Raw genomic sequence first — 11,716 nt, forward strand, 5'->3', positions numbered from 1 at the left:
AGGGTGGCACGGTGGCACAGGGGTTAGCACTGCTGCCTCACAGGGCCAGGGACCCAGGTTCAATTCCAGCCTCGGGTCACTGTCTGTGTGGAGTTTGCATGTTCTCCCTGTGTCTGCGTGGGTTTCCTCCGGTTTCCTCCCACAGTCCAAAGACGTGCGGGTTAGGTTGATTGGCATTGCTAAATTGACTCTGTCAGGGGGATTAGCAAGGTAAATGAGGGTGACGGGAATAGGGCCTGAGAGGGATTGTGGTTGGTATAGACTCGATGGGCCAAATGGCCTCCTTCTGTACTGTAAGGATTCTATGAAACGTTCCGTGCCTGCTTCCACAAGAGCATCAGCACTAACACATTAGAATGCAGGAAATAGGAATGTGCTATTTGGCTCCTCAATCCCACCCTTCCAATCATCAGAATTGTGGATAATCTTCATATCCCAGGATTATCTTAGTATCCAAAGATCTGTCGATCTCGGACTTGAATATGCTCAACGATTGAGCACACACTGCTCTCTGGGAATCCCAAAGGTCCACTAAAAGTAAAGAGTTCTCCTGGTAACCTGGTCAACATTCTTTCACCAAAAACAGATTAACTGGCCGTACATCTCATTGGTGGCACATAAATTAGATGCCGCATTTGCTACAAGACAATAAAGACTAAATGGAGGATAATTTATTCAAGACAAATCACTATGGTGCATCATATGCATTGATATGACACCATGTCAACACAATCTCCTCCTATACTCATTACCAGCTGAGATTTGATTTATTGTCACATGTATTCGTATACAGTAAAAACTTGTTTTTTGCGCGCTATACAGATAAAGCATACCGTTCATAGCGAGGGAAAGGAGAGTGTGCAGAATATAGTGTTACAGTCATAGCTCGGGTGCAGAGAAAGATCAACTTAATGCAAGGTAGGTCCATTCAAAAGTCTGATGGCAGCAGGGAAGAAGCTGTTCTCGAGTCGGTTGAGGGTACGTGACCTCAGACTTTTGTATCTTTTTGACGCAAGAAGCATTTTACCCTTTAGCTTTCTCCAGTTTACTTTGTTCCTTTGAATGAAAGATGCAAAATCTATACACCTTCTGGGACTTCGCTGACTACCAGTCAGAAGGCAAGACTGAGATTTTCTTTTGCCAGAGAGGGAGGTAAATAGAACAGTCAACAACCACTCTACCACACTGGATGAATGCAAGCAGGTTACCAAATAAGATGCAGTCAAAGCTTTGACACACTTACTGTAACCATTGCCTGAAATGAAACCGGTACATTTGACCACAAACAAAACTGGAGTTCTGAGCTCCAGCTGTAGTACAGATGGCTCCATCTTCCAACGTAACATTTGTCACAAATAGGATGTGCAGTCAGTAAGAACCAGCTCGGCAAGACACTTACATTCCAGGTGATATAGCAAAGTAGTGGGGGTGATGACACACCGCAATAACTGATAAGCCATTGTTTGTGCTCTAAAAGCAACACACTGACTGCCGTGGAAGAGGCGGCGACAGACCAGGCCTTGATTACGCCTGTAAAGTAAAAACCTCACGGCAAGGGGAGTTCTGAGCTTCATCCAGTTATGAACATTTTATATTAAATCAGAGCAGAGAGAATGCAACTTTTCTGCACCGCTGGGATTTTTACTGTCCAACAACACGAGTTGACAGTGTGGGTTTCCTATAGGCCAGAAACATGACGCTGCTGGGTTGAACGAAAGTTCCTGTTTCGTAAAAGTACATTGCAGAGACTATAGGAATGCCTTTCTTTACAGATTAGCATTGACTAGTTCATGTCAAGGCACCAACATTGACACAAGGTACAATGAACAGCACTAATGTTTCGAGACTTCTACCTGCATGATAAGAACTAAAAGCACAAGGATCACACTTTTGTTTCTGGTGATGGTCTGTCCCAAAGCAGATTTATTGGAATGGTTATGATATGACAGGCTTATAAGAACGGTTAGATCCTATTCCATTAAATGAGGACAAATATCACAGTTAGCTACATTTACCAGACTATATCAGATGACAATAAAAGCAAAATACTGCAGATGCTGGAAATCTGAAATAAAAACAAAGTGCTGGATGAACTCAGCAGGTCTAGCAGCGCTTGTGAAGAGGGAAACAGAGTTAAAATTTCCAAGTCTATGGGTGCGATTCTGAGGACCCGTTCACCACAGGCTCAAACCTGTTAAGGCTGCTAAATCTCAGGTAGGGCCAGAACTCGGATTTGCGGTGGCAAGATTTCAATTTGAGATTTTCCCTGCCACTTCCCTCCTCTCCCCGCCCCCACCGCCAAACATCACTGGGTCCAGCTGCATTAAATGCTCCCCCTGATTTTCAAAAATGAAAGCCAGTCGTGATGACCATGCTAGGGGCGCGGAGGTGAGTATAGCCCCACAGGTGGTGAGGGACATGAAAGGACAGTGTCCTGTCACTGCCAACCTGGTACCTTGGCATTACCAACCTGGCAGCACCAGGGCAGGTCCTCAGGGTAACCCCGAATGGGTGGTGGTGGGGGGGGATGTGCTTGCATAAGGGTGAGGAAGCAGAGACTGTAAATGGGGAGGGGGGGTGCCCTGATGTTGTTGAAGTGTTTGTGTGCGTGTGTGTGTGTGTGGAGGGGGGGGGGAACAGGTTTGGTCACCTTGACGCCTGTGTGGTGTGGGTGCACGCGCATGGGGGGGGACGTTGTCCCTCTACATTTGAGAGTTGTGGGTGGTCCCATTGCCCACCAGGAGTCCCAAGTTGGGATTGTTTAACTTTATTTTGAAATCTGGGCGCCCCAATCTCTGTGGAGCCCGTTCTATTAGGCCCCGTCCCACCAGATCACATCTCCCAAAACATCCTCTCCCTGCTCGATTTATTTTTGACAAAGTGTCAGAAGATCTGGTGAGAAAAGCTGGCTGTGTTTCTGGAGAGAAGCACACCGGTTTTCAGTCAGAACCTGACACTTTGCCATTTTTTGGGAATATTCCACCCCATGTGATTGTAGAAGAGTCATACAGATTCAAACCGTTAACTCTGTTACTCCCTCCACAGATGCTACCAGAGCTTACGAGTTTATCCAACATTTTCCGCTTTTATTATAATGGGAGAAACGTGGGTGTAAATTATAACAACATGTTTTGGTTTACATTTTCACTGTTAACTCGGACCCATAGTTATGTTTTCGGGCAAGCCACTTAAAAAGGATTGTGTACATATAAAAATATTGACAAGTACTGTTAAAATCTAATGGAGGTGTTCAAGATTACAAAAGGGTTTTGATAAGAGTAAGTAAAGAGAAACTGTTTCCACTAATAGCAGGGCTGGTAACGAGAGGACACAGATCTAAGGTAATTGGCAACAGCATCAGAGAAGGGACAAAAGTTTTTAAACACAGCTGGTAGTTATGGTCACATTCTCTGAAGGGGGAGATAAAAGCAGATGCCACATCTTTCAAAAAAGGGAATTGGATAAGTGAGAAGAGCTCCTTCAAAGAGCCAGCACAAGAAAAACAGGCCAAATGGCGGCCTCCTCATAAACTGTTTTGAGTTTAAGAATGTCAGTGCTAGACTATGGGCTATCTGTATTAGCATAGAATCCCGACAGTGCAGAAGGAGGCCATTTGGCCCATCGAGTCTGCACCAACCACAATCCCACCCAAACCCTATCCCCATAATCCCATGCATTTACCCTTGCTAGTCCCCCTGACACTCAGGGGGATTTAGCACGGCCAATCCAGCTAACCCGCACATCTTTGTACCGTGGGAGGAAACCGGAGCACCTGGAGGAAACCCACGCAGACACGGGGAGAATGTACAAACTCCATACAGAGAGTGACCCAAGCTGGGAATCGAACCCCGGTCCCTGGCGCTGTGAGGTAGCAGCGCTAACCACTGTGCTACCGTGCCGCCCCTGAATCATTATCACCATTACTGCACCCAGGTAACTTTGGCCATACTCTATTTACTTTCAAGATTAAAAAGAATTCCATACTTAAACTGGCTTAAAATCAATGTATGCGCATTTAGAAAGGAATAAACTCATTAACGATAGTCAGCATGGTTTTGTGAGAGGGAGGTCATGCCTCACTAACCTGGTGGTGTTTTTTGAAGAAGTGACCAAAATGGTTGACGAAGGAAGGGCCGTGGATGTTGTCTATATGGACTTTAGTAAAGCGTTTGACAAAGTCCCTCATGGTAGGCTAGTGAAAAAGGTTGGATCTCATGGGATAAAGGGGGAGGTGGCTAGATGGGTGGAGAACTGGCTTGGTCATAGAAGACAGAGGGTGGAAGTGGAAGGGTCTTTTTCCGGCTGGAGGCCTGTGACTAGTGGTGTACCGCAGGGCTCTGTATTGGGACCTCTGCTGTTTGTGATTTATATAAATGATCTGGAAGAAGGAGTAACTGGGGTGATCAGTAAGTTTGCGGACGACACAAAACTGGCAGGACTTGCAGATAGTGAGGAACATTGTCAGAGGCTACAGAAGGATAGAGATAGGCTGGAAATTTGGGCAAGGAAATAGCAGATGGAGTTCAATCCTGATAAATGCGAAGTGATGCATTTTGGTGGGAATAATGTAGGGAGGAGCTACACGATAAATGGAAGAACCATAAAGGGTGTAGAGACGCAGAGGGACCTGGGTGTGCAAGTCCACAGAGCTTTGAAGGTGACGTCACAGGTGGAGAAGGTGGTGAAGAAGGCATATGGCATGCTTGCCTTTATAGGACGGGGCATAGAGTATAAGAGTTGGGGTCTGATGTTGCAGATGTATAGAACGTTGGTTCGACCGCATTTGGAATACTGCGTCCAGTTCTGGTCGCCACACTACCAGAAGGACGTGGAGGCTTTGGAGAGAGTACAGAGGAGGTTTACCAGGATGTTGCCTGGTATGGAGGGGCTTGGTTATGAGGAGAGATTGGGGAAACTGGGGTTGTTCTCCCTGGAAAGACGGAGGATGAGGGGAGACTTAATAGAGGTGTATAAAATTATGAAAGGCATAGATAGGGTGAACGGTGGGAAGCTTTTCCCCGGGTCGGTGGTGACGTTCACGAGGGGTCATAGGTTCAAGGTGAAGGGGGGGAGGTTTAACACAGATATCAGAAGGACATATTTTACACAGAGGGTCGTGGGGGCCTGGAATGTGTTGCCGGGCAAGGTGGTGGAGGCGGACACACTGGGAACGTTTAAGACTTATCGAGACAGCTATATGAACGGAGTGGGAATGGAGGGATACAAAAGAGTGGTCTAGTTTGGACCAGGGAGCGGCGCGGGCTAATTGTTCCTTGTTTCTTGTTTCAAGGCTTCATTCTATGATCATCTTGCTGGTGCCAGTACAGAGCGAGACTGCGGATAGTTGGGAACCTGTCTCGGGGGCAGGGAATTCATATGGTGTTCGTGGAAGTGGAAATGACTAGGGTTGGGAAGCATTTTCCGATCAGGGCCAGTGTGATCTCCTGGACTCGTTTCGATCGCCTCAGGGGGTCGGAGAGGAATTTCCCTGATTTTTTTCCCCCATATTGGCCCTGGGGTTTTCACTCTGGGTTTTCGCCTCTCCCTGGAGATCACATGGTCTGGAATGGGGGGGTGAGGGGGTGAGTTAATAGGTTGTGATGAACAAAGCATCGTAGCTGTGAGGGACAGCTCGGTGGATAGGATATTGGTATGTAGATAGGCTGGAAAATTGGGCGGGGATCCTGGATTCAGGATTCAATCCTGGACCGGGGAGCGGCGCGGGCTTGGAGGGCCGAAGGGCCTGTTCCTGTGCTGTATTGTTCTTTGTTCTTTGTTCAACACTGCTCCTTTGGATTTGATGTGGAGATGCCGGTGTTGGACTGGGGTAAACACAGTAAGAGTTTTAACAACATCAGGTTAAAGTCCAACAGGTTTATTTGGTAGCAATGGCATTTGCTACCAAATAAACCTGTTGGACTTTAACCTGGTGTTGTTAAAGCTTTTACTTTGTCCAGATAGTCATGGTCTAGCGATGCTCTATGACATGTTCCCAGTTGATGCTGAGTTGACAGAGCTCAGTTTGAGTTATAAGGAGAGGCTGGATAGACTGGGACTTTTTTCTCTGCAGTGTAGGAGGCTGAGAAGTGATCTTATAGAGGTCTATAAAATAATGAGGGGCATAGATCAGCTAGATAGTCAATATTTTTTTCTAAAAGGTAGGGGAGTCTGAAACTAGAGGACATTGGTTTGAGGTGAGATGGGAGATACACAAAAGGGTCCAGAGGGGCAATTTTTTCACAGAGGGTGGGGAGTGTCTGGAACAAGCTGCCAGATGTAGTAGTAGAAGGGGTAAAATTTTGTCTTTTAAAAAGCATTTAGACAGTTACATGGACAAGATGGATATATATAGAGGGATATGGGCCAAATGCGGGCAATTTTGACTAGCTTAGGGGTTTAAAAAAAGGCCGCATAGACAAGTTCGGCCAAAGGGCCTGTTTCCATGCTGTATACCTCTATGACTCTGAGTTGAGGCATGACAGATATTCAATTAATACAACTCAAGATAGACTTTCCAAATGGCAGAACACTCATATACAAGTGCCATGGCAATATTATGAAGCAAACAGTATCCATCTAAAATAAACAGGTTAATAATGCCTGTAAAGCAGCGCAGGCAGCAATCACAATTGTTACAGTACAGGCCATTCAGCCCATCCTAACTGCATTGGCTCTTCAAATAAGCATTTCAATGAGTGTTATTCCTTTACCTTCTCCCCTGCACATTTTTCCTTTTCAGATAACCATCAGATTCCCTTTGTGTTTCAATTGAACCTTCCTCCTCCACCACACTTTCAGACAGCGTATTCCAGACCTTAACTCACTTGCTGCGTGAAAAAGTTTCTTCTCGTGTCACTTCTGCTTCTTTTGCCAATTACTTTAAATCTGTGCACTCTCGCTCTCAATCCTTTCATGAGTGGGAACAGTTTCTCCACAACTAGTGTCCAGATCCCCCTCATGATTTTGGCCACCTCTAACAGATCTCCACTCAGCCATCTCTCTCCAAGGAAAACAGTACAATCTATCTTCATAACTTTCAGAAGTTTCTCATCCCTGGAACGGTTGGCATGAAACTTTTCTGCATCATAGAATCCACAGTGCAGGAGGAGGCCATTTGGACCATCGAGCCTGCACCAAAAACTATCCCACCCAGGTCCTATCCCCATAACCCCACATATTTACCCTCCTAGTCCCCCTGACACTAAGAGGCAATTTATCACGGCCAATCAACCTAACCCGCATAATTTTTGGACCGTGGGAGGAAACCGGAGCACCCGGAGGAAACCCATGCAGTCAAAGGAGAACGTGCAAACTCCACACAGACAGTGACCTGAGGCCAGAATTGAACTCGGGTCCCTCGCACTGTGAGGCAGCAGTGCGAAACACTGTGCCATCATGTATTCCCTGTTATGCCTTCACATCTTTCTTAAAGTGTGATGCCCAGAACTGGACACAATACTCCAGCCGAGGCTGAACTACTGCCTTGTACAAGTTCAACATGACCTCCTTGCTTTTGCATTCTGTATCCATATTAATAAAGCCGAGGATACTGCATACTTCATTAACCATACCGTCAACCTGTCCTGCCACTTTCAATGATTTACTCACATATACAGAGGTGTTTGTGTCCTGGACCCCCTTTAGTGTTGTACCCTTCATTTTATATTGTCTCTCCATGTTCTTCCTACCAAAATGATACACTCTCATAAATTTAGGAGTTTGAGTGGTTTAGCCAAGGTCTTTAAAATAATAAAGGGATTCAGTAGGTAGAAAATTATTTGGATGGTGTGGGGGGAGGGGTGAAGAACCAGAGCAAGAGGGCTTAAAAAATCATTCAAAATTCATTTTTAAATTAGAGCTAAGCTGTTTAGCAGTGAAATCAAGAACAATTCTTCTCTCATGAAGGACAACAGGAACTTACGCCAAAAAGGTTGTACATGCTGAGTACATTCATAGAATCCTACAGTACAGAATTCAGACCATCGAGTTTGTACCAACCACAACCCCACCCAGGCCCTATCCCCGTAACTCCACACATTTATTTACCCTGCTAATCCCTCTGACACTAAGGAGAATTTAGCGTGGCCAATCCACTAACCCGCACATCTTTTGGACCGTGGGAGGAAACCGGAGCACCCGGAGGAAACCCACGCAGACACAGGGAGAACGTGCAAACTCTACACAGACAGCGACCCAAGCCGGGAATTGAACCCAGGTCCCTGGCGCTGTGAGGCTGCAGTGCTAACCACTGTGCCACCGGGCTGCAAGACTGTTCATCAATGTGTTTCTGTTAGGTAAGGATGTTAAGAGAATTGGAGGAAAGACAGATCAAATTGGACAGAATGATAGAGTTAAGGAACTGAATGACCTACTCCTGTTCCTTTGTTGAACAGAAAAAGCTGCATTGTAATTTTTACTATAAGAGTGCCAACTCTCTCAATCACTGTCCAGTCAACAAAACTACAATAACATTTGTTTGCCCACTGATAGCCTGCAAGCATTCTCCACACTCACCTACCAGCCAATGGGGCAGTGCAATCAAAGGATGCAAAATAAAATGAATGCATTTATGTAGCATCATTCTGGGTGCACAGGATGTTCTAAAGTACTTTACTGACATGTAAGTAAATACTCTGGAAATGTAGCTGTAATGTAGGAACAGCCAATTTAGACACAGTAAGCTCCCACAAACAGCAAAGTGACAATAAGTGGGGCAGCACGGTGGCACAGTGGTTAGCACTGCTACCTCACAGAGCCAGGGACCCAGGTTCAATTCCCAGCTTGGGTCACTGCCTGTGTGGAGATTGCACATTCTCCCCATGTCTGTGTGGGTTTCCTCCGGGTGCTCCGGTTTCCTCCTACATTCCGAAAGATGTGTGTTAGGGAGAATTTAACATGGCCAATCAACCTAAGTGTATGTGACCAGGCGCTGGAGTGTGGCAACTAGGGGATTTTCAGTAACTTAATTGCAGTGTTAACGTAAGCCTCCTTGTGACATTAATAAATAAACTTTAGAAGGGTGTTTCTGTTTGTGGGGTTGACTGAGGGATTAACACTGGGCAGGACACCAGAGGTAACTCTCCTGTACCATGTAAGCAGCAGCAACAAAGTAGGCCGGTGATTAGCATTCCCAAAAGATGGTCCTGGCAGTGGGAATCTGGGGAGAGAGAAAGACTGGCAGGAAATATAGGAATCCTGTCGCCTGGACATTGATGAATCGGTTGGAAAGTTTCAGATTGCAACATGTATGGAGTAATGGGTGGGAGAGGGAGGGGATCTCTCTGGGATATAGAGGAATGGGGTCTCTTTGGGTGGGGGCTGTCTCCAGGAGGGTGTTAACTCCGGGAGGGGGGTAGTTAGGGATGGGCCTGGCGCTGTTGCAGGCTGTGCACCCCCCTGGGGGTATTTGGGGATTTGAGCCTGTGCACTCTCTGGGGGTATTTAGGGAGAGGGTGTTTAGGGAGGGGATTTCTCAGGAGGGGGTATTTAGGGTCTAAGTCTGTGCCACTCTCTGGGGGTATTTGGGGAGCGGGAATTTGGGGGTCTAACCCTGTGCATTCTCTGGGATATTTGGGGAGGGGGACATTGGGGGGTCTAACCCCGTGTACACTCTGGGGTATTTGGGGAGGGTGTTTTTGGGGGTCTAACCCTGTACACTCTCTGGGGTATTTGGGGAGGGGGTATTTGGGGAGGGGGTATTTGGGGGTCTAACCCTGTGCACTCTCTGGGGTATTTGGGGAGGGGGTATTTGGGGAGGGGGTATTTGGGGGTCTAACCCTGTGCACTCTCTGGGGTATTTGGGGGTCTAACCCTGTGCACTCTCTGGGGTATTTGGGGAGGGGGTATTTGGGGGTCTAACCCTGTGCACTCTCTGGGGTATTTGGGGGTCTAACCCTGTGCACTCTCTGGGGTATTTAGGGAGGGTGTATTTAGGGAGGGGGTATTTGGGGAGGGGGTATTTGGGGGTCTAACCCTGTGCACTCTCTAGTGTATTTGGGGAGGGGGTATTTGAGGGTCTAACCCTGTGCACTCTCTGGCAGCCTCTGCTTACCTGTCTTGAAGCGCAGATGTTTGTCGTTGGGATCCCCGAAGTTGTCGAGCAGAGACAGGAAGAGCAGCCCGAAGGCGTTCTGGATGCCGAACACGGAGCCGTTGCACCACATGGAGGCGAACATCACCACCCAGCCCCAGCCTCCCTCCGGGGGCACCGGGACAGCGGGCTGGGGGCTGCCCGCCAGCTTCTCCCGGAGAGGCTCAGTGCCCGCCGCCTGCTCCCCGTCCCCATCCCCGGTTCCCAGCTGCAGCCGCCAGCCCGCCTCCGCCGCGCTCGCCGTCCCGTTCAGCGGCTCCTTGTGGCGGGGGGCCGGCTCCGGGCTGCCGGCCTCTCCCTCCTCCTGCCCCGGGCTGCCGGTCTCTCCCTCCTCCTGCCCCGGGCTGCCGGCCTCTCCCTCCTCCTGCCCCGGTCCCTCCGCCAGAGGCTGGCCGCCCTCGGCACTCGGGCCCTTCGCTGTCATCCCCCCCTCCCCGTGTCCCTCAGCCCCCCCGTGTCTGCTTCAGGAGTGTCCCGCCTGAGGATCCAACACCATCAGGCTGCCCAGCTCCCTCAGCCCCTCTCTCTCTCCCTCCCCTCAGCCCCTCTCTCTCTCCCTCCCCTCAGCCCCTCTCTCTCTCCCTCCCCTCAGCCCCTCTCTCTCTCCCTCCCCTCAGCCCCTCTCTCTCTCCCTCCCCTCAGCCCCTCTCTCTCTCCCTCCCCTCAGCCCCTCTCTCTCTCCCTCCCCTCAGCCCCTCTCTCTCTCCCTCCCCTCAGCCCCTCTCTCTCTCCCTCCCCTCAGCCCCTCTCTCTCTCCCTCCCCTCAGCCCCTCTCTCTCTCCCTCCCCTCAGCCCCTCTCTCTCTCCCGCCCCTCTCTCTCTCCCGCCCCTCAGCCCCTCTCTCTCTCTCTTGCCCTCCCCTCAGCCCCTCTCTCTCTCCCTTGCCCTCCCCTCAGCCCCTCTCTCTCTCCCTTGCCCTCCCCTCAGCCCCTCTCTCTCTCCCTTGCCCTCCCCTCAGCCCCTCTCTCTCTCCCTTGCCCTCCCCTCAGCCCCTCTCTCTCTCTCCCTTGCCCTCCCCTCAGCCCCTCTCTCTCTCTCCCTTGCCCTCCCCTCAGCCCCTCTCTCTCTCCCTTGCCCTCCCCTCAGCCCCTCTCTCTCTCCCTTGCCCTCCCCTCAGCCCCTCTCTCTCTCCCTTGCCCTCCCCTCAGCCCCTCTCTCTCTCCCTTGCCCTCCCCTCAGCCCCTCTCTCTCTCCCTTGCCCTCCCCTCAACCCCTCTCTCTCCCTTGCCCTCCCCTCAGCCCCTCTCTCTCTCCCTTGCCCTCCCCTCAGCCCCTCTCTCTCTCCCTTGCCCTCCCCTCAGCCCCTCTCTCTCTCCCTTGCCCTCCCCTCAGCCCCTCTCTCTCTCTTGCCCTCCCCTCAGCCCCCCTCTCTCTCTTGCCCTCCCCTCAGCCCCCCTCTCTCTCTCTTGCCCTCCCCTCAGCCCCCCTCTCTCTCTCTTGCCCTCCCCTCAGCCCCTGTCCCACATTTAAAACAGGATAATTCAATAAGATGCTGTCTCCCAGTCTTGGTGCTGCCTCTCTCTCCCTTGCCCTCCCCTCCCAAGTTCACACACTGGGATTGCCACACTAACAGTTTGAGTTGCCTCACTGTTACAGACTCTCCTGCCCCACACACTCAGTCTGCCA

General features: G+C 49.7%; 1 protein-coding gene across 1 annotated transcript in view; it reads right to left on the reverse strand.

Moving 5' to 3' along the window:
* Positions 1-10,529, reverse strand: part of slc16a10 (solute carrier family 16 member 10) — a 139,149-nt gene extending 128,620 nt beyond the window's left edge. The window contains exon 1 of the mRNA XM_078212343.1: positions 10,052-10,529. Coding sequence (XP_078068469.1) covers positions 10,052-10,514 — 463 coding nt within the window. The 5' untranslated portion in view covers positions 10,515-10,529. The remainder of the gene's footprint in view (positions 1-10,051) is intronic.
* Between the last annotated feature and the right edge of the window lie 1,187 nt (positions 10,530-11,716).

Source organism: Mustelus asterias, chromosome 5 (genome assembly GCF_964213995.1).
Source record: "Mustelus asterias chromosome 5, sMusAst1.hap1.1, whole genome shotgun sequence".
Lineage (NCBI taxonomy): Eukaryota > Metazoa > Chordata > Chondrichthyes > Carcharhiniformes > Triakidae > Mustelus > Mustelus asterias.